Source organism: Sinohyriopsis cumingii, chromosome 9 (genome assembly GCF_028554795.1).
Source record: "Sinohyriopsis cumingii isolate HCF-2022 chromosome 9, ASM2855479v2, whole genome shotgun sequence".
In the NCBI taxonomy this organism is placed as follows: Eukaryota; Metazoa; Mollusca; class Bivalvia; order Unionida; family Unionidae; genus Sinohyriopsis; species Sinohyriopsis cumingii.
The window spans coordinates 116,710,831-116,736,949 of NC_142969.1; the positions used below are offsets into that span (position 1 = coordinate 116,710,831).

General features: G+C 33.4%; 1 protein-coding gene across 3 annotated transcripts in view; it reads left to right on the forward strand.

Moving 5' to 3' along the window:
• The first annotated feature begins 334 nt into the window (after nucleotides 1-334).
• Nucleotides 335-26,119, forward strand: part of LOC149792525 (uncharacterized) — a 111,120-nt gene continuing 85,335 nt past the window's right edge. For all 3 annotated transcript variants that reach the window (XM_089971152.1, XM_089971154.1, XM_089971155.1), the window contains exons 1-2: nucleotides 335-595; nucleotides 6,390-6,411. In XM_089971152.1, the coding sequence (XP_089827278.1) occupies nucleotides 534-595; nucleotides 6,390-6,411 (84 nt within the window). In that variant the 5' untranslated portion in view covers nucleotides 335-533. The remainder of the gene's footprint in view (nucleotides 596-6,389; nucleotides 6,412-26,119) is intronic.

Sequence of the window (26,119 nt, forward strand, 5' to 3'; positions counted from 1 at the left end):
CGTTAACAGTAAACCATTGTTATTTATTATTATTATTATTATTATTATTATTATTATTATTATTACCTTTGAAATAGCTCTCAAGTGTGAATGGGTTTGTCTCTCCCAACCTTGTTTAATTTCCATTTCAAAATGTGTATTGTTGTCGAATTAATACAAACAGGCGATAAAATGTGAAGGAGATATTTACATTCATTTCGAGCAAAGTAATGGAGCGTAATTAATGAAAGGGTCTCTAGTCCGCATATCGACTGTGTATTGACGCTTATCGAGATGGGTGAAAGGTTGCGTTACTCAATTTGGCAGACGTTCATAAGCCGTCCGGTGTCGGTTTGCAGTATAATGCGTTAATGGCATAGGCGAGTTTCACTCATGGAAAGTGGCGCTTTCGATAAAACCCAGTCTCTCTCTCTCTCTCTCCGTCTGTTCGATACAGTTCGAATGTTGGAGGAAATCTACACAATTGATCGCCAGCTGTAGATAAGGACATATACTTAAGCTTTAGAGCAAAGTAAAATGAAGGAGTGCACTTTATGACAATGTTCCATTTAAAATATCCACGGTTTCGTGGTTTCTTCACGTGGGAAGAACTTGGGTAAGTAAAGATTTTTGACAATATGCGTTAGAAAATATCTGACTTAAAACGTTTATTAAGATATTATCAGATCACGAATGTTTAATTTCGTATTAGTCTAAATAATGAACAGAATCAATGCCATCAATGTGTACCTATTTATCCTTAACTAACTGACAGCGATCCGTCAGTCCATTTAACGTGTATGTTTGTATGTATGTATGAATCACTGAAATTTTTATGTTAAGAAAAATAAATTTTGCAATCAGTGTTCAATGCTAAAATCAACATAATGATCTTTTCGTAGTAACTATGGATTAACTTAAGTTACATTATATTGTCAGTTTGTTCCCATTGTTGCTGTCACTTTACCTGTATATAATGACCACTTTCCTACATGTATGTACCTGTACCTGTATATAATGACCACTTTCCTACATTTATGTACCTGTACCTGTATATAATGACCACTTTCCTACATTTATGTACATGTACCTGTATATAATGACCACTTTTCTACATTTATGTACCTGTACCTGTATATAATGACCACTTTCCTACATTTGTGTACCTGTACCTGTATATAATGACCACTCTCCTACATTTATGTACCTGTAGCTGTGTATAATGACCACTTTCCTACATTTATGAACCTGTACCTGTATATAATGACTGCTTTCCTACATTTATGTATCTGTACCTGTGTATAATGACCACTTTCCAACATTTATGAACATGTACCTGTATATAATGACCACTTTCCTACATTTATGTACCTGTACCTGTATATAAATAGCACATTCCAACATCCATGTTGCTAGCAGTTGCTGTCTCAAGACCAACAAGTAGATCTCTTGACATTACCGGTAACAAGCGGAGATCTGCTTGTTGGTCTGTTGCAGTCTTCGTCTGACAGCAGACCACGACCGCCCTATGTCAATAGAACCTAATCTCAGGATGCAAGTACGGAGAGTCTCAATGTTACTATATATATTTTTAAAAAATGTTGAGTCCAAACTTGATTATCACACATTTATGTGATAAAAGAGCAACATGTAATAACCAATTGCAATAAGTTATACATGCAAGTTTTGATGGCAGGTTTGACTGTATACATGGATGTGTCAATTATTTATCCTCAATTTCCCAACCCCAAAACTTCCTAAAACTGTTTCATGATAATGAAACAGCACTTGCATCAATTATTACTCAGTATTTGCAACTATAACCTCTGCCAATACCTGTGTGTCCACATCACAGATAACATTGCCAGGAATTCGCTCATATCACATCAGATATAAGAGACTAACCATTTAATTCTGGAGGTGGATGGGTGGGTAGGTTTCCGGTTTGTATCCAACAAGGGTATTCTTTCTTCAGTCACATGTTAGTTTTTGTGACTAAAATGATGGATATATTAAAGTCTTTTTGTCTTCAAATCGAAGAAAGAGAATTTTTGTCAGTTTTAAAAGAAAACCCCTACCCACCCACCCTCCTCTACCCCAGAAATCAAATTGTCAGCTCATAACCCAAAATGGAGAGCAGACTTAAGGATTCATAAAATAAAGGATGAATATTCATCATGAAAACCTAAAAACAGTTGCCTACAAAACTTTGTTACTCCCACATCTGGAATACATGTCTCTACAGTCTGGTTCCTTCACACAAAACTATTTTGTCCCTTAAATCGGATCCCTCCAAAGTCATTTTGCCTGACTAAACCAAACCATGGACAAACATCCAGTGCTGCAAAGATTCTACCGTCCATAATTTTGAAAATGACTTGACCAACAAAGAATGATCAGTCGACTGAACCTCATTTATAAAATTACAAAAGAACTTAACCACAAAGAAAACTGTCTTTGCACTGGAGACAATTACATAGTTATCATTATTATGCCCATTGATCAACGCTTCTTCAGATAACCGTGTATACATGTAAATAAGTCTCATCCAACTGAAAACAGCACAGACAGAGATCTTTCATCACATAATGCACCAGCAGATCAGGGTCTATGTATGTTTTACTCTTTAGTCATTGCAAGCTGTATGTACCCATTATGCAGTAGTTAATCTGGGTCTATGCAGTTTGCAATTGGATCACCTATAAGTGGGTATATACAGTACTGCAGGTACTCTTTCTTCCCCAACTATGTCATCCATTGTAATACATATCTGTTAACATAATGTATATACTCATTTATAAGTTGAGTCTAACTGCAAACAACAAAGATCCTGGTCTGCCATAGCATAATACGCCTGAAGATTATGGTCTATATTGTTTGTTCTACTGATTACTCCTAGCAAAGTGCAGACCCCCTGATCTGCCAGCACATTATGCTGCAGCATATCTGGGTCTGTACAGTTTTGCAGTTGGACTCAAACTTACAAGCAAGTATGTATGGTAGCTGAATAATAGTAACAGGGATGATTCCATTGTTACAATGAAATTTTGGTGCCCTCATTACTTGGACTGGAATTTTATTTTATCTTGAACATACTATTTATGGGAATAATTTAACATCTAGGGTTCTGATTGCTAACTTGTCCTTCATCATTTATGCTAGTTTTGTTTAATTTTTACAAGATGTCACTTTATGGAAGGTTAAAAAATTATTAGAAGGGTTTATGTATAGTGTAAACCAAAATAGCTATATACTATTATAAGGGTTTGTGGATAGTGTAAACCAAATTAGCTATATAATATTTTAAGGGTTTTTGTATAGTGTAAACCAAATTAGCTATATAATATTACAAGAGTTTTGTATAGTGTAAACCATAAAAGCTATATAATATTATAAGGGTTTTTGTATAGTGTAAACCAAATTAGCTATATAATATTATAAGGGTTTTTGTACAGTGTAAACCAAAACAGCTATATAATATTATAAGGGTTTTTGTACAGTGTAAACCAAAACAGCTATATAATATTATAATGGCTTTTGTATAGTGTAAATCAAATTAGCTATATAATATTATAAGGGTTTTTGTACAGTGTAAATCAAATTAGCTATATAATATTATAAGGGTTTTTGTACAGTGTAAGCCAAAAAAGCTATATAATATTATAAGGGTTTGTGTATAGTGTAAACCAAAACAGCTATATAATATTATAAGGGTTTGTGTATAGGGTAAACCAAAATAGCTATATAATATTATAAGGGTTTGTGTATAGTGTAAACCAAAATAGCTATATAATATTATAAGGGTTTTTGTACAGTGTAAACCAAATTAGCTATATAATATAAGAGTTTTGTACAGTGTAAACCAAATTAGCTATATAATATTATAAGAGTTTTGTATAGTGTAAACCAAAATAGCTATATAATATTATAAGGGTTTTTGTACAGTGTAAACCAAATTAGCTATATAATATTATAAGGGTTTTTGCACAGTGTAAACCAAATTAGCTATATAATATTATAAGAGTTTTGTACAGTGTAAACCAAAATAGCTATATAATATTATAAGGGTTTTTGTACAGTGTAAACCAAATTAGCTATATAATATTATAAGGGTTTTTGCACAGTGTAAACCAAATTAGCTATATAATATTATAAGAGTTTTGTACAGTGTAAACCAAAATAGCTATATAATATTATAAGGGTTTGTGTATAGTGTAAACCAAATTAGCTATATAATATTACAGTATAAGGGTTTTTGTATAGTGTAAACCAAATTAGCTATATAATATTATAAGGGTTTTTGTACAGTGTAAACCAAAACAGCTATATAATATTATAAGGGTTTTTGTACAGTGTGAACCAAAACAGCTATATAATATTATAATGGCTTTTGTATAGTGTAAATCAAATTAGCTATATAATATTATAAGGGTTTTTGTACAGTGTAAATCAAATTAGCTATATAATATTATAAGGGTTTTTGTACAGTGTAAGCCAAATTAGCTATATAATATTATAAGGGTTTTTGTATAGTGTAAACCAAATTAGCTATATAATATTATAAGGGTTTGTGTATAGTGTAAACCAAAATAGCTATATAATATTATAAGGGTTTGTGTATAGTGTAAACCAAAATAGCTATATAATATTATAAGGATTTTTGTACAGTGTAAACCAAATTAGCTATATAATATAAGAGTTTTGTACAGTGTAAACCAAATTAGCTATATAATATTATAAGAGTTTTGTATAGTGTAAACCAAAATAGCTATATAATATTATAAGGGTTTTTGTACAGTGTAAACCAAATTAGCTATATAATATTATAAGGGTTTTTGCACAGTGTAAACCAAATTAGCTATATAATATTATAAGAGTTTTGTACAGTGTAAACCAAAATAGCTATATAATATTATAAGGGTTTTTGTACAGTGTAAACCAAAATAGCTATATAATATTATAAGGGTTTTTGTACAGTGTAAACCAAATTAGCTATATAATATTATAAGGGTTTGTGTATAGTGTAAATCAAAATAGCTATATAATATTATAAGGGTTTGTGTATAGTGTAAACCAAAACAGCTATATAATATTATAAGGGTTTGTGTATAGGGTAAACAAAATCAGTTGTATAATTTTGTTCTTATTTTGTACAGAAGTCAGTTGACCTTATTTGCAATTGTAGCTGTGTTCTTGGAATATGAAAAAGAACAAAAACATCTTTCTTAGAATCCTTCCCTAAGATAAAATCAAGAGTATGCAACCAACAAATGTGTCAGTTTGCTCGCCTAGGATAATATAAACTCAGGTCGCATTATGTTATTTATGGATTGAAATTATTGGAATAAAGTGCCCTATGATAAGCTGTTGCCTAACAGACACTGATACCAATCTAGCCACACAGCAAGTTGTAAATGTGTTAATCACATCAGATCAAGTAGTCAAAAACAAGACCAGTGGGACGGACACCTATGCATTTTTCACTACATAAACACGTTTGCAGATATTTATTATGTAAATATTTTTCATCTAATTTTCATGAATTTCTTAATCATACTTAAGTAGAGATGTCAATTTCCTTAAGTTTTTTAATGAAGAAAAGTTATTATTGCATAAACTTGCATATCAGTTTGGATCCAGCCTCAAGCAACATAGACCCAGATCTGCCATTGCATAATGTGCTGGCACATTTGGGACTATATTGTTCTGTTGTGTCAGATCCAACATGCTTAAAAAATTACTGCTGGTAAGCAGTATGCCTTCAGTTCCCTGATCTGCCTTGATTTAAAAAGTGACATTGTTTATGAGGGACTCAGTTGGCAGAGTGGTATATGCGCTCACCTTTACAGATCACCAACATCTCACCTTTGGGTTTGAGTCTCTGGCGCATCCAGAGTGGGTATGTGATAAAGCTTGCCAGTAGCTTCTTCTGTGTCTGTAGTTTTCCTGGTTTCTTCCTCAACAATATATACTGGCTGCCAATATATAGTGTAACATGTTGAAATAGCATTGAACTTAGAACGACCCCATCACATCATTATTTAAGACTTTACACAAAATTGCTTTAAATTATCTTCTGGCATGTAATATGTCTTTTTTCGCTTTTTTATTATTCATCAAATTACTGTTATAAAAATATTAGGTATGATTAGGTATGATTAGGCTATTACCCATTATTTTGCAGATAGGAAGCGCAGCTACCTAAAACACAAAATACATGAAAGTGGTCATAGACTACATCTGTGCTGAAATGCCTCAAAATAAAATCTAGGTGAGACCTGTGCTAGGATTGTTGTAGCAAAATTATTGTAGTAAAAAAACATTCACTAGCAACAATTAAAAAAATTCACATCAATTCTGCCGCTATTGTTTGGTTCATTGTATATATTACTAAGCACTTTCTTCTACAGGTGCCTGGCCAGAGCTTTAGGGGTAAGTATCCTCACCACTAATTACTGTAAATGTGAAGATTGAAGTGTCATTATATTTTTGCAGTGGAAGTAAATTCAGTAATTGAAAATTGTATATTGTATCCACGTGATATGACACACCTTAAACTAAAACTTGCATCTTGCAGTATTCCCTGACTAGAATGTACCTCAATATAAGGTAATCCATTTTATAATTCCAAAATGGTTATTCATCTCATTTCATTATTTAATATGTATGTATTGGAATAAAGTACCCTATGATAAGCTGTTGCCTAACATAATTTGTATGAAATACATCAATATAATGCAGTTCTTTTTTTAAGGCAGTTATAGTCATTGATTTCAGTTCATTATTTAATAGTAATATTATGAATAAAATACCTCAGTATAAGGCAGGTATAGTCATTGATTCCATTTCATTATTTAATAGTAATATTATGTATAAAATACCTCAATATAAGGCAGTCCCTTTTATAAGGCAGGTATTGTCATGGATTCCATTTCGTTATTTAATAGTAATATTGTGTATAAAATACCTCAGTATAAGGCATGTTTAGTTATGGGTCCTATTTCATTATTATGAAGGAGTGTACTGTGTTATATTGAGGGGAGATGCAGTGTAATAGTGAGGGAGTGCTAAATGTTAACAGAATTAATTGTCTTTGTTAAATTATAAGAACATTTTAAACTCTTCCAACTCTTTTGTTTAAAATATTTCAAAATTTGAGCCATCTTTCACTTTTTTTTGTATTGGAAATTGAAAACAAACTGACATGGTTATCCAAAATTAAACAACTATTTTTTCAAAGACATAAATAAATTTAATGTCATCTCTATATTTTTCAAAACATTCCAGTTTACTAAACAAGCATGTTTACTTTACCTTTTTATACCAGCTTTTTCTTGAATATAATTTTACATCCTCCTGGTGAAAATTGTATCTTGCACAAAAGTTTGCAAAAATTGAATGGCATGAGATATTATAATTTACAGTTCCTGTCTGTGTGTCTGTTCTTTTATTAAGATTGAGTTGGATCTAATTTTTATGACCCCAACAATTACATTTTTGGTTGGCTTTTTTTAAAAGTTTATATATCAAAGAAAACATTATTTATAAGAGATATTCATCTGCCTATACATTACCTGAAATTTTTTATTCCTTATCAAAAATAGGTTTGTATTGATTCACTTATGGGAATATACATCAGGATATAGATAAAGCTTAGAGAGAACTCCAGACTGAAAGTGAATTGATGACATACTGTTACCAAGGGCAGAACAGCCACATTTAGAAATATTTACACAAGTGACAACCATGGATAAACTTTCTGAAGTGGTTAAGGCTTGATTGATTGAATGATTCAAACACTAACAATGTAAATCCCCAATCAATGAATTTTTCAGTTTGTTTGGCAGCTGCAATGCCACTGTATCTAATAGTAAAGCAAGCAGATTATTTTGATGGCATTTTACCTGCTTGATCAAACCCCTCAATAGGGATATGCTAGGGTTAATGGGTTGTATACATGAATTTAAAAGGTACTGGTAATGTTAGTGGTACATGTGCCTCACATAGGGGTCTGTTAGGGTTAATGGGTTGTATACATGCATTAAAAGGTACTGGTAATGTTAGTGGTACATGTGCCTCACATAGGGATATGCTAGGGTTAATGGGTTTTATACATGCATTTAAAAGGTGCTGGTAATGTTAGTGGTACATGTGCCTCACATAGGGATATGCTAGGGTTAATGGGTTTTATACATGCATTTAAAAGGTACTGGTAGTGTTATTGGTACATGTGCCTCACACAGGGGTATGTTAGGGTTAATGGGTTTTATACATGCATTTAAAAGGTACTGGTAGTGTTATTGGTACATGTGCCTTACACAGGGGTATGTTAGGGTTAATGGGTTTTATACATGCATTTAAAAGGTACTGGTAGTGTTATTGGTACATGTGCCTCACACAGGGATATGTTAGGGTTAATGGGTTTTATACATGCATTTAAAAGGTACTGGTAATGTTAGTGGTACATGTGCCTCACACAGGGGTATGTTAGGATTTAATGGGTTTTATACATGCATTTAAAAGGTACTGGTAGTGTTATTGGTACATGTGCCTCACACAGGGGTATGCTAGGGTTAATGGGTTTTATACATGCATTTAAAAGGTACTGGTAATGTTAGTGGTACATGTGCCTCACACAGGGGTATGCTAGGGTTAATGGGTTTTATACATGCATTTAAAAGGTACTGGTAATGTTAGTGGTACATGTGCCTCACACAGGGGTATGCTAGGGTTAATGGGTTTTATACATGCATTTAAAAGGTACTGGTAATGTTAGTAGTCGTACATTTGCATAGTATGTTTACAGAAATTAATATGGTTGTTGAAAAGGTTTGAAAAGATAGAAGGCAGTTTATAAATTAATAATAAAACTTGTAATCATCAATTTTTGTATTTACAATTATTCCCAGGGATATTTTTTTCAGCATTTACTTGATATCCTCTCCATGCTTGTTTTGCAGTCCATCCATTCATCAGTCTGCTTTATCATTAATGTGTCTCAGAGTCACCTATACTGCAAGGTGGAAGTTTGAAAAAATTTGCAGTTTGTGCAAACCCTGAAAACAAAGATAGTAAGAATATATAACGACAAATGAACAAGAGAGGAAAATTTGATTTATTCCATATATTTATAGATAAATACCCCCACACACACCCATATTTAAATATAAAGTTGTGGGAAATATTTACTTTGCATGTCTTTTACAGGTAGTATACTCACTCTCTTCCTTTTGGAAAATGAATCAGGGTTGCCATTAGCCATTATATTGGCATAAATACTTTTCATGCATTTTTACCGGCCTTAAATTTACAAGCTTTCAGTGTAGTAAATGTTTGTGTATGTTTAGTGATAATACCTACAACGTATATAATTTACAACCAGGCAATAATAAATTTCATAGTTATGTATATATTTGTATATTTCATAGTTATGTATACATTTGTATATGTCATATATATGTTATGTTTACATTTGTATATACACTGCTCTGGTGGCCTAGTGGTTAGAGCATCTGCCTCAGATACAGGATGTTGCAGGTTCAAACCCCAGGTGAGTCATACCAAAGACTTATAAAAATGGTACTAACAGCTGCCTCACTTTGTACTCATCATTAAGAGGTTAGCGTTAGGACTGGTCAGCCTGGTGTCAGGATAATATGACTGGGTGGGACATCATGCTACATGTCTGCGGCGTGATGACCAAGTGCCAGACATAACTATAAATTGCTACACTGTAGAATCGTAGCGATATGACTGAAAAATTGTTAAAGCTGTGTTAAATATCCAAATCACGCACACATATACATTTGTATATTTTAGCGTTTTAATTTGTTTAAATTTTTTTAATGGCTGTGGGTCACCGAGGTGCTTGCCTTTACAGATCACTCATACATCTCATTATTGTCCTAGTGAGTTTGAGCCTTGGCTCAACGGATGTGGGTATCTTAGAAAGTTTGCCAGTAGGCTTCTGTGGATTGTTGGTATTTCCCAGGTCTTCCACCACCAAAATATAAAGGCTGCAATCAGCACAACCCTTAGCAAACGCTGGACCCAATTTGGATCAATTTGGCAAGGCCCTCTGTGAGCACAGCATTTGGAAATAAATTTTTAAGCAAGTATTTAGTCATATTAAAATTTTCTTTTATTGTTTTAAAACTACTTTCTCTCTATAGATTTATTGAGAAAAATTACTAACGCGCAGGGCCCCTATGAATGTGGGGCCTGATTGAGTCCAAATAGGTCCAGTCGGTCTAAAGCCGTCCCTAGCTGCAATGTATAAACTATCATGTGCTGAAAAATGGCTCTGAGCTCCACAAAAGTACACATTGTTTTATGAGAATTAAAATTTATAATGTTGCCATGTAATAAATGTATGAATGTGTGCATGAAATTTGTGTACATTCTAATACCATATAAAAGGTTATATTTGCCTGTACACAAAATTTTACAGATTAAGGGCTGAGGAAGATGTTGTTGTAGGGTTTTAACGCCATTTTTCAGCACACGATAGGCTATATATAGCGGCCAGTATTAATGGTGGAGGAAGAACCCGAGAAAACTACGGAAAGAACCACTGACCCATGAGAAGCTACTGGCAAGCTTTCTCACATACCCACATTGGCTGAATCTGAGACTCGAACCCATGCAGACAGAGGTGAGATGGCAGTGATCCGTAACGGAGAGCGCGTTAGACCACTCGGCCACTCGGGGCCCCTGGCTGAGGAAGAAAAGTCCTGGAGATTAAAATGGAGACCAGCTGCAAACTGCACCATACCAGATCTGCCATCGCATAATGTGCTGCCAGATTTGGATCTATGCAGTTTGTTAGGAGTAATCAGTAATGTGAACAAAAATTGACCCTGATCTGCCAACACATTATGTGCCAGCAGATCAGGATCTATGTTGCTTGAAATTGGACTTGACATATAATCTAGTACATACAGTATAAAAAATACTGGTGAAAGTAATTACATGTTTATTTTCCTTCAGATATGGCAAAATGAGCAGCTTGTGAAAAAAAATGTTAAACAGAATTGATAAATTGGCACCTAAACAGGGTTATTAATGTGTCTTAAATTTGACAGCTAGATTACAGTGGGGTTAGGCTTATCTCTGATTTCAAGTGGTTGGTCTTCTGTGAAGACGGTATGAATGGAGAGAAAATCTGATCTGTAAAACATTGTCTACCTTTAACACCTAAGTAAACTGTAAAGCATTTGAAATAAAAATATTGACAGAATTTATTTGTTTACATTGAAAATAAATGTGAACTGAGCAGGTGGGTGTAACTTTGAAGTCTCCTTGTTGTATCAGCTCCAAATGGATTTGATTTTTATTTTACCTGCGACAAATACATGAGACAAATATTTTCTGATTGTGGTGTTATTGTTTGCTGTTGAGGTCAATATTGCATTTTTGCATTTAGCTGTCTTTTTTATGACTGTTGAATATATTGGCATGAAGATGGATGGGTATATTCATCTTTGAGGGTATTGCTCATCACAAGCAAAAATAGGCCTCAATGACAAACTTTTCATGCATAGTGACCTCTTTTTAATGTTCTACAATTACCTTATGTTTTTGCATTTACCTCAGTTTCTTTTACACTATTGTGTGTGAAATCATTAAACTTGATGGGTTTGTTCATGTTGGAGGGTACATTTCATTACAGGCCAAACTAGGGCAATGTGATCTACATTTCATGCTCCTTCAATTACATTAAAATTTATATTTAGCACACTTTCTCAGGATCCATTGTATAGTCAGTACCTTGCAAGCACAATTTTGTAAAAATATTTTAAAGTGGACAAATCAAAGTTGGTATGCGTGCTGCTTTTTATTACTGAAGTGTTTGGACCTGATGAGAGAAAGACTGAAATGATCACAACATCCACGTTAAATTTCTGTCATATAAGCCGTGAGTGCTGATCGCCATTGGAATTTGTAATTGTTAGCTCCCTTGCATGGAAGTGCGGGAGATCATATGGTATTACATGTACTTGTGGCAGAAACATGTAGCTTTAACAGAGAGGTGAAGGTCTTAACAAATGGTCAGCAGGGTTAGTGGACAGAGTAACTTGTGAGACCCAACATACCTGCCACCTCAATTATTTCCCATTCTCAAAGATGATCAAAGATACAGAAACCTCCATTTTAAAAATGATTCACCATGGCAACACAAAAACATGCACATTCAAAAGACATGGTCATCTTTTGGGTAGACTCTCCGAGAGACATAAGGGTCAGCTCAACCCCAATGTGGCCTGGGTCTCTATAGTTTCTTTATTGCTGTAAAAAAAAAAAAAAAGGAAAAATTATTGCTCCTTGAGGTGAAGAATGCAGAGAAATAAAATAAAAAATTGGTGTCAGGATTATGTCAGTTTCTGGGACACTACTCCTGGTATTATCATGAAACTTACACATGAATACATCCTAACAGCAGAATATCATGATGTAGGTCATTGTTACCTATATTTCATGCTCCAGTGGTCATGTATATCTTTTATGTTTAGGTTGCTTTCTGGAACATTGTTGCTTTGCACAGTGATGAAACTTTCTATGTGGATAAATTGTTGATGTATGCTACACCACACTACCAAAAGTAGGCCACCATGACTTAGCTTTTATGGTTAAGTGATAATATGTACATTTTTTGTTTCGGTTAGGTTTCTTGGATATGGCTGCTTTTAAAGTAATGAAGCTTTATATATATATATATATATATATATATATATATATATATATATATATATATATATATATATATATATATATATATGTATATATATGTATCAAAGTAGGTCCCAGTGATCTACTTATTTTGCACATTTCAAAGAATTGGTAGATCAACCACATGGTTTATCTTCATCACTGCTTTGTATTGATCATTAAGGATATCGACAAATAAAAACCTCATGTGTCTGAATAAACATGTGTAAGTGTGCTTTGCCATCTTCCTATGCCATATTTAGAACTTGAGTTCCATGATCTACCACAGGAAGTAGAACAACAAACCCTAGTCTGTGGGATGGACAAATCCATTGTCGGGAAGCATTAGGAACAGTTGAAAAATTATGATGGGGGAAGTGGAATATCCTGACACTAACCCAGAACTTTCTCAAGAGTATGAAGAAAACATCCATATTTAGGTACAGTGTCATGAAACTCTTTATTTTGGACTTTGCCATATGTGATCAAACTGCAAATTAAAAAACTCCTGATCTGCTGAAGCATAATGCAGCTGCAGATTAGGGTCTGTGTTGTTTGTCTTGCTGATTACTCCTAGCAAACTGCACAGTTTCATATCTGCATGTGCATTATGTGGCAGATCTGGGTCTATGCAGTTTGCAGTTGGACTCATTTGATAAGCGAGTACGTACATTAATTCACCTTAAAGCTCATACTCTTTTCAGAACATATCACTATATAAATATATTTTAATCCCATTGTAATCTAAGCTTTTGTTCACTTTCTCTCTGAATAAGTACATGAGAATCTTGACTGGTTTTTTTCTCTGTTGTTTTCTCAATCCATGAATTGAATCCTGTGATGAGGGAAAATGGATAATGGAACCAGACTAACTGTGGTAGCTCAGATGCCTAAAGACAAATACATTGTGACATCATTTTTTTTTATTATCACATGACCTCATGCTTCCTTATGACATCATCTACATCATGTTGCATCAATGAATGTAAAGAAACCTGAGATTTTTGTCTCCAGCATGCTGAGAGCAGATGCCATGCAAAATGCAATCTAGGATAAGTGTCCTGTAAAGTTATCAAAGAGTATGGTTTTCCCCAGGTGGCATTTTACAAATTTTACAATTGGGGCCCCAAGTGGCCGAGTGGTCTAAAGCGCTCACTGTTCTGGATCACTGCCATCTCACCTCTGTCTGTGTGGGTTCGAGTCCAAGGCTCAGCTAGCGTGGGTACATGGGAAAGCCTGCCAGTAGCTTCTCATGGGTTGGTGGTTTTTCTCTGGGTTTTCCAGGGTTCCTCCTCCACCATTTATATTGGCCGCCATGTATAGCCTATCTTGTGCTGAAAAATGGCGTTAAACCCTAGAACAACAACAACAAATTTTACAACCAGATTTATAGTAATGTAGAACCCAGAGACCTGTGTGGCTAAATAGTAAAAAGGTTAAGAACTTGATCCCTTGTAAAAGCCAGGAATAGCGCTCTGTGTTGTAGACTAAATTACATCTGACTTGTTATTTTTAAATTTAGAAATAAGTAAATAATTTTTATACCATGTTCCAGTTGTTACTGTTTGGTTTGCACTTGAAATGGATGACTCGACAGTACTTGTACATACTTTGCTCATTTATGGTGATTGTCTTGGTTGATTTTAATCCTGCAGGAGTTAGTCTATGATTCTAGCTATCATTTACTTAGTAATTGAAATCAAACAGAAGTATGTAGTTTTGTAAATATTAACCCCCAGAGTCGGTATTTATTCATAATCAGATTTTCTGCCAGGTGACAGTGATATAAAGTAATAAAGATGAAGAGATCTTGTATCAGGGATGATTTAATCAGGTTAAATTTTACAGATCAGTTTAAAGTAGTGCTCATTACTGTAATGTTATTAACACTGTTGACTTAAATATGCGAATTTTAGAAACTAGTATATGCCCTTGTGAAAAAATGAAAATCAAATATTTCTTTAAATTGATAAGCAACTTTTGATCATTATTATCAATTTGTTTATTCAGTATGCATAAATTTCACAATAATCCATTTCTCCAGACTACTATTAATTGTACAGGCCCATTACCCACAAGTCACCCAAGTTTTAATCATGTCCCCACAGCTAACATCATAGGGGCATCTTGATTTGGTCCCTCTGCATGTCCATCCATTTATTGATCAGTCGATCCAGAGAAGATTGTATGATTGTGCAAAAAGATAGTTGAAATTAATTGATGGATGTTTGTATGCAAATGTAGATGGCTTGAATAGAGTTTTAGACCATTACAGCAATTTTTCATCTTTTAATAAAATTTGTCATTTTATGGACTTTTTCTGAGGAAAACCAATTATTCATAAACTACTCAAGGTTGACAAATGAAATTTGGTATGTATATTCGTACACATATTTAGGTGACCTGATGAGATTTTCATGTCATTATAGCCATTTTTCTTTTTTTTTTTTAAATTAATTTTTTTAATAATGCTGGCTTTTGACTCTTTAGTCTGCAGTGTTAGTGTATGTGTTTTAAAAAGCACAAATTTAGTTGCATATACAATTTATCAGATACATTGAAACATGTCTGGAAATGATATCATTACCTTTTATCTAACATCATATCATGTTAGATATACAATTTATCAAATTCACTTAAACCTGTCTGGAAAGGATATCATTACTTCATATCTAACCATATATCTAGTTAGATATAAAATTTATAAAATACATTAAAACATGTCTGGAATGGATATCATTACCTCATATCTAGTTAAATATAAAATTTATAAAATACATTGAAACATGTCTGGAATGGATATCATTACCTCATATCTAGTTAGATATAAAATTTATAAAATGCATTGAAACATGTCTGGAATGGATATCATTACCTCATATCTAGTTAAATATAAAATTTATAAAATGCATTGAAACGTGTCTGGAATGGATATCATTACCTCATATCTAGTTAAATATAAAATTTATAAAATGCATTGAAACGTGTCTGGAATGGATATCATTACCTCATATCTAGTTAAATATAAAATTTATAAAATACATTGAAACGTGTCTGGAATGGATATCATTACCTCATATCTAGTTAGATATAAAATTTATAAAATACATTGAAATGTGTCTGGAATGGATATCATTACCTCATATCTAGTTAGATATAAAATTTATAAAATACATTGAAACGTGTCTGGAATGGATATCATTACCTCATATCTAGTTAGATATAAAATTTATAAAATACATTGAAACGTGTCTGGAATGGATATCATTACCTCATATCTAGTTAAATATACAATTTATCAAATCCATTCAAACATGTCAGGAATGGATATCATTACCTCATATCTAGTTAAATATACAATTTATCAAATCCATTCAAACATGTCAGGAATGGATATCATTACCTCATATCTAGTTAAATATACAATTTATCAAACACATTGAAACATGTCAGGAAAGGATATCATTAGTTCATATCTAGTTAAATATACAATTTATCAAATATGCTGAAACCTATCTGGAAAGGATATCATTACTTCTTATCTAACCTTTATTCTAGTTAGATATAAAATTTATAAAATACATTGAAAAATGTCAGGAAAGGATATCATTACCTCATATTTAGTTAAATATACAATTTATCAAATCCATTCAAACATGTCAGGAATGGATATCATTACCTCATATCTAGTTAAATATACAATTTATCAAATATGCTGAAACCTATCTGGAAAGGATATCATTACTTCTTATCTAACCTTTATTCTAGTTAGATATAAAATTTATAAAATACATTGAAAAATGTCAGGAAAGGATATCATTACCTCATATTTAGTTAAATATACAATTTATCAAATCCATTCAAACATGTCAGGAATGGATATCATTACCTCATATCTAGTTAAATATACAATTTATCAAACACATTGAAACATGTCAAGAAAGGATATCATTACTTCATATCTAGTTAGATATACAATTTATCAAACACATTGAAACATGTCTGGAAAGGATATCATTAGTTCATATCTAGTTAAATATACAATTTATCAATTACATTCAAACATGTCAGGAAAGGATATCATTAGTTCATATCTAGTTAAATATACAATTTATCAAACACATTGAAACATGTCAGGAAAGGATATCATTACTTCATATCTAGTTAGATATACAATTTATCAAATACATTGAAACATGTCAGGAAAGGATGTCATTACTTCATATCTAGTTAGATATACAATTTATCAAACACATTGAAACATGTCAGGAAAGGATATCATTAGTTCATATATAGTTAAATATACAATTTATCAATTACATTCAAACACGTCAGGAAAGGATATCATTAGTTCATATCTAGTTAAGTATACAATTTATCAAACACATTGAAACATGTCAGGAAAGGATATCATTACTTCATATCTAGTTAGATATACAATTTATCATTTACAGTGAAACCTGTCATGCAGGGATATTATTACCGCATAAACAGAATTCTAGGAATATGATTGGTGAGTTATCAGCATGTAAAATACTGTGTTCCTGCTACAAATTATTTCAGTAGGAGTAAGAACTCTAATGAGGTCATTACTAGATCATTTGACTTACAAGTTGGGTGTAAATTAGTTGCCTGATGACTGGCAATATACATTTGGGCTAAACATATGCTGGTAAACCTCTGCTTAAAAAGTGAATATTGAATTTCTGATCCTAATAAGTGAAGTGATTCTAATAAATTCATAGAAAAGATTTACTGTGTGGTGTATTATCATTGGAAATTGTCATTCAAAGAAAGACTAGAGTTTTAATTAAATAATACTAACTGGTCCGTCATTCAGCAAGACTTTTGTTGGGCACAAAGGAGGTAACAGCTATTAACTAGCATGCTGTTTCTAAACAATTACCTGTATAACCAACAGTTTCAGCCATGAAATTTACAACACACACAGCTGATGCAAATTTGTTCAAAAGAATTATCGTGGGTTGTGAAGCAATAAATTCATTACATGTTTGCTTACTGTGATGTTACTATGATCTTGAACCCCATACAGCCTGGGCCTTCATAACATTCTTTACACCCCAGTAAACTAATATGTGACAATACAGCACTCCCTCACTATAAGGCTGTGCATTATAACACAAGGCCTGTCCTGTCATACTGTGAGTATGGTCATTAAGGTAGTAAAATTGCTTGTATAACATACTTTATTATAAGGCAGTCTCACTACAAGGCAGTATACTATATGGCTCCCATGGGGAGCATAATAGTGAGGGAGTACTGTATGATGTACTTCATTATAAGGCAGTCTCACTATAAATGAGTACACTCTATTGCTGCCATGGGCAGCATTAGAATGAGGTAGTACTGTATAATGTTCTTCATTATAAGGCAGTCTGACAATGAATCAGTGCACTCTATGGCTCCCATAGGCAGCATTATAATGAGGAAGTACTGTATAATGTACTCATTATAAGGCAGTCTCACAATGGTGTATACTCTGGCTTCATTGGACAGCATTATGACAAGGGAATACTGTATAATGTACTTTATTATAAGGTGGTCTCACTATAAGGCAGTATACTCTAGTACCATGGACAGTGTTATAATGAGGGAATACTTTTGTATTTTGTCCTTTGTAGACAGTGCCCTTGATGCAGATTTTAATTAAATAAAAGTGAAATTGTGAAAAGGGATTCATAAATGATATGTCTTGTACATAAAGGTTTGCAGTACGACTGGTTTCATAGTAAGACTGGTTTTGTAGTAAGACTGAAGACTGGTTTTGTAGTAAGATTGGTTTCATAGTAAGACTGGTTTCATAGTAAGTTGAAATTCAATTAATTTGCTGACAACAAATGACTTATTTAATAAATTTCATTAAAATGCAAATCATGATAGCTTATTTGTTTAGAAAGCATTTCTACACAATTAAAAATGAAATATAAAGAAATATGCAGGCTGTTTAATGAATGTACCAAATTTACAAATTTATTCTTGACAATTTTATTCTAAATAGAGGCATTTTGTCATAAAATACCAGGTTCAGGCCCCATTCCCAACCACTTCAGAAAAAACAAAATGCTGGTTTCAGGCTGCATTTGCAACCACATCATAAGAAAAGAAAATCTGTCACATATAACAGTGCAAAGACTTTACTGATGTTTTGATTTTTTAAAAATCATCGTTACATTTATAGAACTTGAGTTTTATTTGGCATTGGCATCATGTAGTCATTATTGTGCTGATTTGCCATTAAACACTAATACATCATATTAGAGAGCTCAACATTAAGTATGTTATGTCTGTCACTGCATGTAAATGTTTTTCAAGGTGCCTTGGTGACTTAAACAAGGTGGCAAGTGATGAGATTCTCATGGGGTGGGCTGATATGTATACTATTTTCAAATAGGTGGTACTGTATGTATGTATATGTATGATTTTACCTGTTCAGACATTCAGCTAATTTAAACAGCTCTTCTGCTAAGTATAAAAAACAGTGATATTACATGATTTCCAAGGGCTTACAAAATATCATGTGATTTATGATTCCAATTGGCTGACACATCATGTGATTTGCAATAGTACATGATCTTGCACTGCTGTGACATCATATTTTGAATCTCCTTGTACAGTTGAAATGCCATTTTACTACAGTGGAACCTGTCTTGAAAGACCACCCTTCTGCCAAAACACAGTGGTCTCAAGACAGGTGGTCTCTCATAGCAGTGGTCTCTCAAGACAGGTTTTACTATATACTGAAACAAGTTAAATGAAAATAAAAATTGCACTAAATAATAGAATTAAACGTTATAGACCTCTTTTTTTAATGAATATTACATTTATGAACAAGTATACCTATCATTTTTAGGATTTAGTATGAGGTTTACCGGTTCATCATACTTTATTTTCACCTCAAAAAGTTAAGTAATTGTATAATATTTACACAGAAGGCTGAAATCACCATAGTGGCTTGTATAATGTGCATCCAACTCTGGACTATCTAGATCATATTATCTACAGATAATGACCTTTGATGAAGGGAAGTATGAAGTTTTATGAACAGCAACCTATCACTGCATTCAGCTGTGAACAATGCAGACCAGAAATGTCATCATGAAATGCTTCTGCAGATTACAGTTGTAAATAAAACGTACTGCTTAGATCTTGACATGCTGGCAAATTATTTGATTGAAAGTCTGATTTATTGTTGGGATTGGATTGAAATTTAAAAACTGATAATTGGTAATTTCTGTATTAAATTGTCCATATGGACTGGATATGGAATCCATACATACTTTTACAGATATTTCATTATAGATATTTTTATTCTATAGCTGAACCGCTGTTATGGATTTCAGTCAGTCCACATATGGAAGCATTATGGATTCCTTTGTCGCAGAAATGCAACCGAGTGGGTTTTTGGACTAAATGAACAAGTCAAACACAATGTGGGAAAGATGGAAATTTATGAATGAATTAATAATGATAAATATATGATGTAAAAATACAATTGAAAATAAACAAAACAAATATTAAATAAAATGAAGTGCAGATCCAAGAACCCTCATGGACTGCACATACCCCTTAAACAGTATTTTGTTCAACAAGATATTCACAAAATCTCGAACAAAATTATAAAGATTCAAAAATAATCTTACACAAGATTCAAAATACTCTTGACACCACTAAGGTTCAAAATAATCTTGATACAACTTTTAAGATTCAAAATAATCTTTGATGCATCTAAAGATTCAAAATAATCTTTGAAACAACTTAAGATTCAAAATAATCTTTGACACAACTTAAGGTTCAAAATAATCTTTGACACAACTTAAGATTCACAATAATCTTATCATGACTAAGATTCACAATAATCTTATCACGACTAAGATTCACAGTAATGCTATCACAACATACAGCATTGTTCTGGAAGCTCCAGATGACTCCAAGAAACTTTAGACGGCTTCGTACAGCTTCGGACCGCTCTAGTTATATTCACAATAACATTTCATATACATTCACGGCTACAAGCACAGTCAGCTACCATAACAGTCAGAATCATCTTCAAACACAGTCAGAAACAGCTTCCAACACAGACACAGCTGCCAACACAGACACAGACAGCTTCCAACACAGACACAGACAGCTTCCAACACAGACACAGCTGCCAACACAGACACAGACACAGACACAAACAGCCCTATGGCTGGAGAATAAAGGAGAGTGTATACTCCTTGACATGATCCAAAAACAACCAGTCTGGTTTTTCGTGATTCATCTTACTTAAATCCATAGGAGAGTGAGTACAAGTCAGGGTAGAATACCCGTGCATATCATGTTAGTCATGATACCTGACACAAGTAATCTGTGGCTAGGTACATGTTAATACAGTCGCTTACCTGGAAAAACACATTCACCCTATATAATGTTGTATGCATGTACAACGAGAAATAGACTAATTGTTTTTAAGACAAAACCAAGTTATTTCTTTGCCTAATTCTGTGACATCCTTATGTACTCCTTATGGAAAAGCACATGGATTAGTCCATGAGTACTGTACATTGTCCATATCAAATTTCACTATGGTATATATTGAAACTCCATTCATACTTTTGAATGTGTTACAGCAATAGTCCATATGGAATACAGCAATAGTCCATATGGAATACAGCAATAGTCCATATAGAATACAGCCATATTGCACACAGAATATTGCAATAGTCCATATAGAATACAGCAATAGTCCATATGGAATACAGCAATAGCCCATATGGAATACAGCCATATTGCACACAGAATATTGCAATAGTCCATATGGAATACAGCAATAGCCATATGGAATACAGCAATAGTCCATATAGAATACAGCCATATTGCACACAGAATATTGCAATAGTCCATATAGAATACAGCAATAGTCCATATGGAATACAGCCATATTGCACACAGAATACAGCAGTAGTCCATATGGAATACAGTAATAGTCCATATGGAATACAGCCATATTGCACTCAGAATATTTCACTAGTCCATATAGAATACAGCACTAGTCCATATGGAATACAGCAATAGTCCATATGGAATACAGCCATATTGCACACAGAATATTGCAGAAGTTCACATGGAATACAGCAGTAGTCCATATGGAATACACCAATAGTCCATATGGAATACAGCAATAGTCCATATGGAATACAGCCATATTGCACACATAATATTGCAGAAGTTCACATAGAATGCTTTACCATATTTGGAATATTACAATATTTTGTCTCTTTTTCCTCATCGGCCATTACTGATTAAGAATGATCAAAAGAATTAATAGAACCAAACAAAATCTGAAAAGCCCATCAGCAGGATTTGTTAATATGAGTAACATTTTAATCGCAGTAGCAGTAGGTTAGCATGAAAAGGATAAGACACATTTGATTTGCAATGCAGTTTTGGCAGGAACACAAGAAACATGGAACAAAGTTTTTCCCCGTCAAAGAACTTGGCTGTTTAGCAAAGATAGAGAAATCAGATGAGTGCGGTTGTAAATATGATCAAGAGATGAGACTAAATAAAGTACCAGGAATGCTGGGAAAATTAATCAAAATGGCTGAAATATGATTCAGGTGTGGCTGTGATGTGCACTTTCTGCAATGAGTATTTTGAGCAATACAAAATCTTCATGGACCTATCTAAAGATAAATTGTAATCTCGATAATGCTATCTACAGATTAATCTTAAACTTGATGGCATTATCTATAGATTAATCGTAATCTTGATGGCATTATCTAAAGATTTATCTTGATCTTCATGATGTTATCTGCAGATAAATTAGTCTTTCATTTATTCTTAGGATTTATTACATCAAATGTTAGAACAGTTATATACTAACAAAGTCAATACTGTAAAGTCATGTAATCTATGAAGTAAATGTTAGAACAGTTATATACTAACAAAGTCAATACTGTAAAGTCATGTAATCTATGAAGTGAATGTTAGAACAGTTATATACTAACAAAGTCAATACTGTAAAGTCATGTAATCTATGAAGTGAATGTTAGAACAGTTATATACTAACAGAGTCAATACTGTAAAGTCATGTAATCTATGAAGTGAATGTTAGAACAGTTATATACTAACAAAGTCAATACTGTAAAGTCATGTAATCTATGAAGTAAATGTTAGAACAGTTATATACTAACAGAGTCAATACTGTAAAGTCATGTAATCTATGAAGTGAATGTTAGAACAATTTTACAAAGAGTCAATACTGCGAAGTCATGTTATTTGTGATGTAATCCAATTTAGATCATTTTTAGTTAACTCATTCATTTAGTATACATTTACTGAAATTTAAAAAGCAAACAACCCAAAATAAACTTTCTGACTAGTTGCAAAGTTCAAGCAAGATTGCTAAAAATTAATTCCTTGACACTTAATATAAGGCGAGGAAGTTGCTAGCTATACATGTAGGTCTCTTTTCATTATAAATATATATTTAGTTATTTAAATAGTGGAAAATTAAAAAAAAAAATTGCAGTCCATATTGCTCCTGGGCATGACCAAGGTGAGGAGGATGTTTTTCATAAGTTATAACTTAATACAGAGCTCAAATTTTCCTTTTCTTTTTTCACTACATGGCATTGTTTTTGCCAGTGAAGAAATCCACTAGCTTTCTTTGACAAGTTACTGTTGTTACTCTTACTGCAATTAAGGAGTTTAGTATAAGATTTAGGAACTACAGACTTTTTAAAAAGATTTAAAACTAGATGTATGGCTTTGTTTTTCTTGTTTATAACCAAAATATGATCTATGCATACCATTTATACTTGTTTATCAGTAGAGTCCAACTGCAGATTGCACAGACCCAGATCTGCTGTTCTGTAATGTGCTGGCAGATCTGGGTCTGTACAATTTATTACGAGTAATCAAGAGAACATAGAAGATAGACCCTAATCTGCAGGCACATCATGCTATGGCAGATCAGGATCTTTGTTGTTTGCAGTTTAACTCAACTTATAAGCAAGCAGATACGGTATGTTGAGAAGTTTGTGCTTTGGGAACATGAAAGATTTATGAACAATAAGCCTCACGAGGATTAAACATGAATGTTATAAGGACAACTATTTAATTTTTTAGACAATAGTCGGGCTGACAAATGACCGATGAGCATCCATCAAATATACTCATATATACTAGAAGAACATGTCATCAGAGGAGAAAAGTAATGGGTTTAGCTTAAAAAGTCCAAAATAAAGATACTATTAGAGAAATAATTGCATATTTTTGAATGAAACGATTTGTTGCAAATGAGATATATCCTGCTTCTAATGGAAAATACATTTGCTGTGCCAAGTAGTGGATTTCCCATTAGGCAGACAAGACACTTACCTTGGGTGACAAAATTGGGAGGGGCCCTGAGTGGCCGAGTGGTCTAAAGCACTCTCCATCATGGATCACTGCCATCTCACCTCTGTCTGTGCGGGTTCGAGTCTTGGGCTTGGCCAGTGTGGGTATGTGAGAAAGCTTGCCGGTAGCTTCTCGTGGGTCAGTGGTTCTTTCCGGGGTTTTCCCTGGTTCTTCCTCCACCATTAATACCGGCCACCATGCACAGCCTATCTTGTGCTGAAAAATGGCATTAAACCCCATAACAACAACAACAACAACAAAATTGGGTTGGGTGGGCGAGGCAGTTTTAAAACATGAATATCAGGTTTTGTTGCAAATTATATTTATTTTGTAGAAAAAGATAAAACCTCTGGTAAAATGTTGCTATTAATCAATAGCATAATGGTCATTAAAGGTTTTAAGACTTTGTTTTGGGAGGACACTGGTGGTGCATATTGCAGCATGCCTTATAGTGCCAAGCGGATGCAAAATTATAAATTCAGCAATTGTTTTGCTCCAGTCCACTGTGTATTATTAGTAGGTACATGGCATGGCTACAGTAATACTAGGCTACATGCTAAATAGAATACCTCATGGTAAAGGAATCAGTGCCTAAACATGCTTGATTTTATGTTTTGGAGTTATACTTGTGATTTTGATGATTTTTTTTTGTTTTTGAACCTTAAGGAGCTTTACTAATGATTTGCTTTATATTATTTTGAAATTTAAGCAGTTGCAAAAAGATGGAAGAGCCTGAAGATTAACTTGCATTTTGCAAGTTTGTGAGCGTTAAATTTGAGCCATGCTAATGGAACCAAGATCACCACTCTATACCAATATAAATATACATGCATGAAAAGACAAATGCATACTTGCAGATAACATGGACCAGAGTCCTTCGGTAATCTCAAGGACTTAGTTGAGGCGCTTATTTTTGGGGGTGGGATCAATACAGGTACAGTATATACATCATCAGAAGTTGAGTCCAACTGCAAACTTATCTGCTGTTCCATAATGCCATACCTGTCAATCTCCTGAGACAACAACCAATACTCCAGACCAAAAATAACCTTATGAAGGCAAAAAAACACAAACTTATTCCAAAGACCTTATGTTTTTAACTAGATCACATATAAATAGAACTGTTTAACCTGACCACACCACATATGTACATAACTTTTTACAAATCAAGTCACTTTTTCTCTTTACTGGAGTGTGCTAAATTGTATGCTTTGCTGGAGTGTGCTAAATTGTATGCTGCACTAGCACCTTTTGCAGTTTGCAGTAGTGAATTTGGCATTTTAAAACCTGTGCAGAATGAATCCATGTTTATTTTGTATTGCAAACCTGCTGTGAGTGCATCACCAATTAGGGATTTCCTACAGTCTGTGTGGATCTTTTTCATCATGGAGAAAGACAACCAGCATTGTCATATTACACAGGTTGGTGTCCAACGTGTTGACGTAGTGTCAAACGGATCTTTTGCTTTCAAAATTGTAGGCAGTTTCTAATGAGAGATTCTGCACATGGACTGGTTTATTGATATCATCTATATTTGCTGGTTATAAGCAGTGTATCAAAAGAAAAGAAATGATCCTCACCTTGATACTTACTGCACAGGAATATGCTTGAATAAAGAAATAAAACTCTTGAATTGGCAGTCAAAAGACACATCAATATTTCAGGTAATTGGATTGGTTGCTTCAGGTGATTCATTTTGTGTTCTCGTTGTATCTCATGGAGACCCCTTATTTAATCCTGATGACCCCTTATTTAATCCTGATCTCCATAAAAATCGTGGTGAATTTATAAAAAAAAAACAATTTAAAATGTTTTTATGCCTTTACACTGCAAAAACCCCCCAAAAAACAAACAAACATACAAATTACAAGATACCTGTACAAGTTGACAGGTATGTAATCACTGGCAGATCAAACTGTATGTTGATTACTCTGAGCAAGCTGCATAGTTCCAGATATGCCAGTAAATTATGCATGACAAGCTTGACTTTTAATTGGTCATATATGGTAGGCATTGGGACATGTGTTGT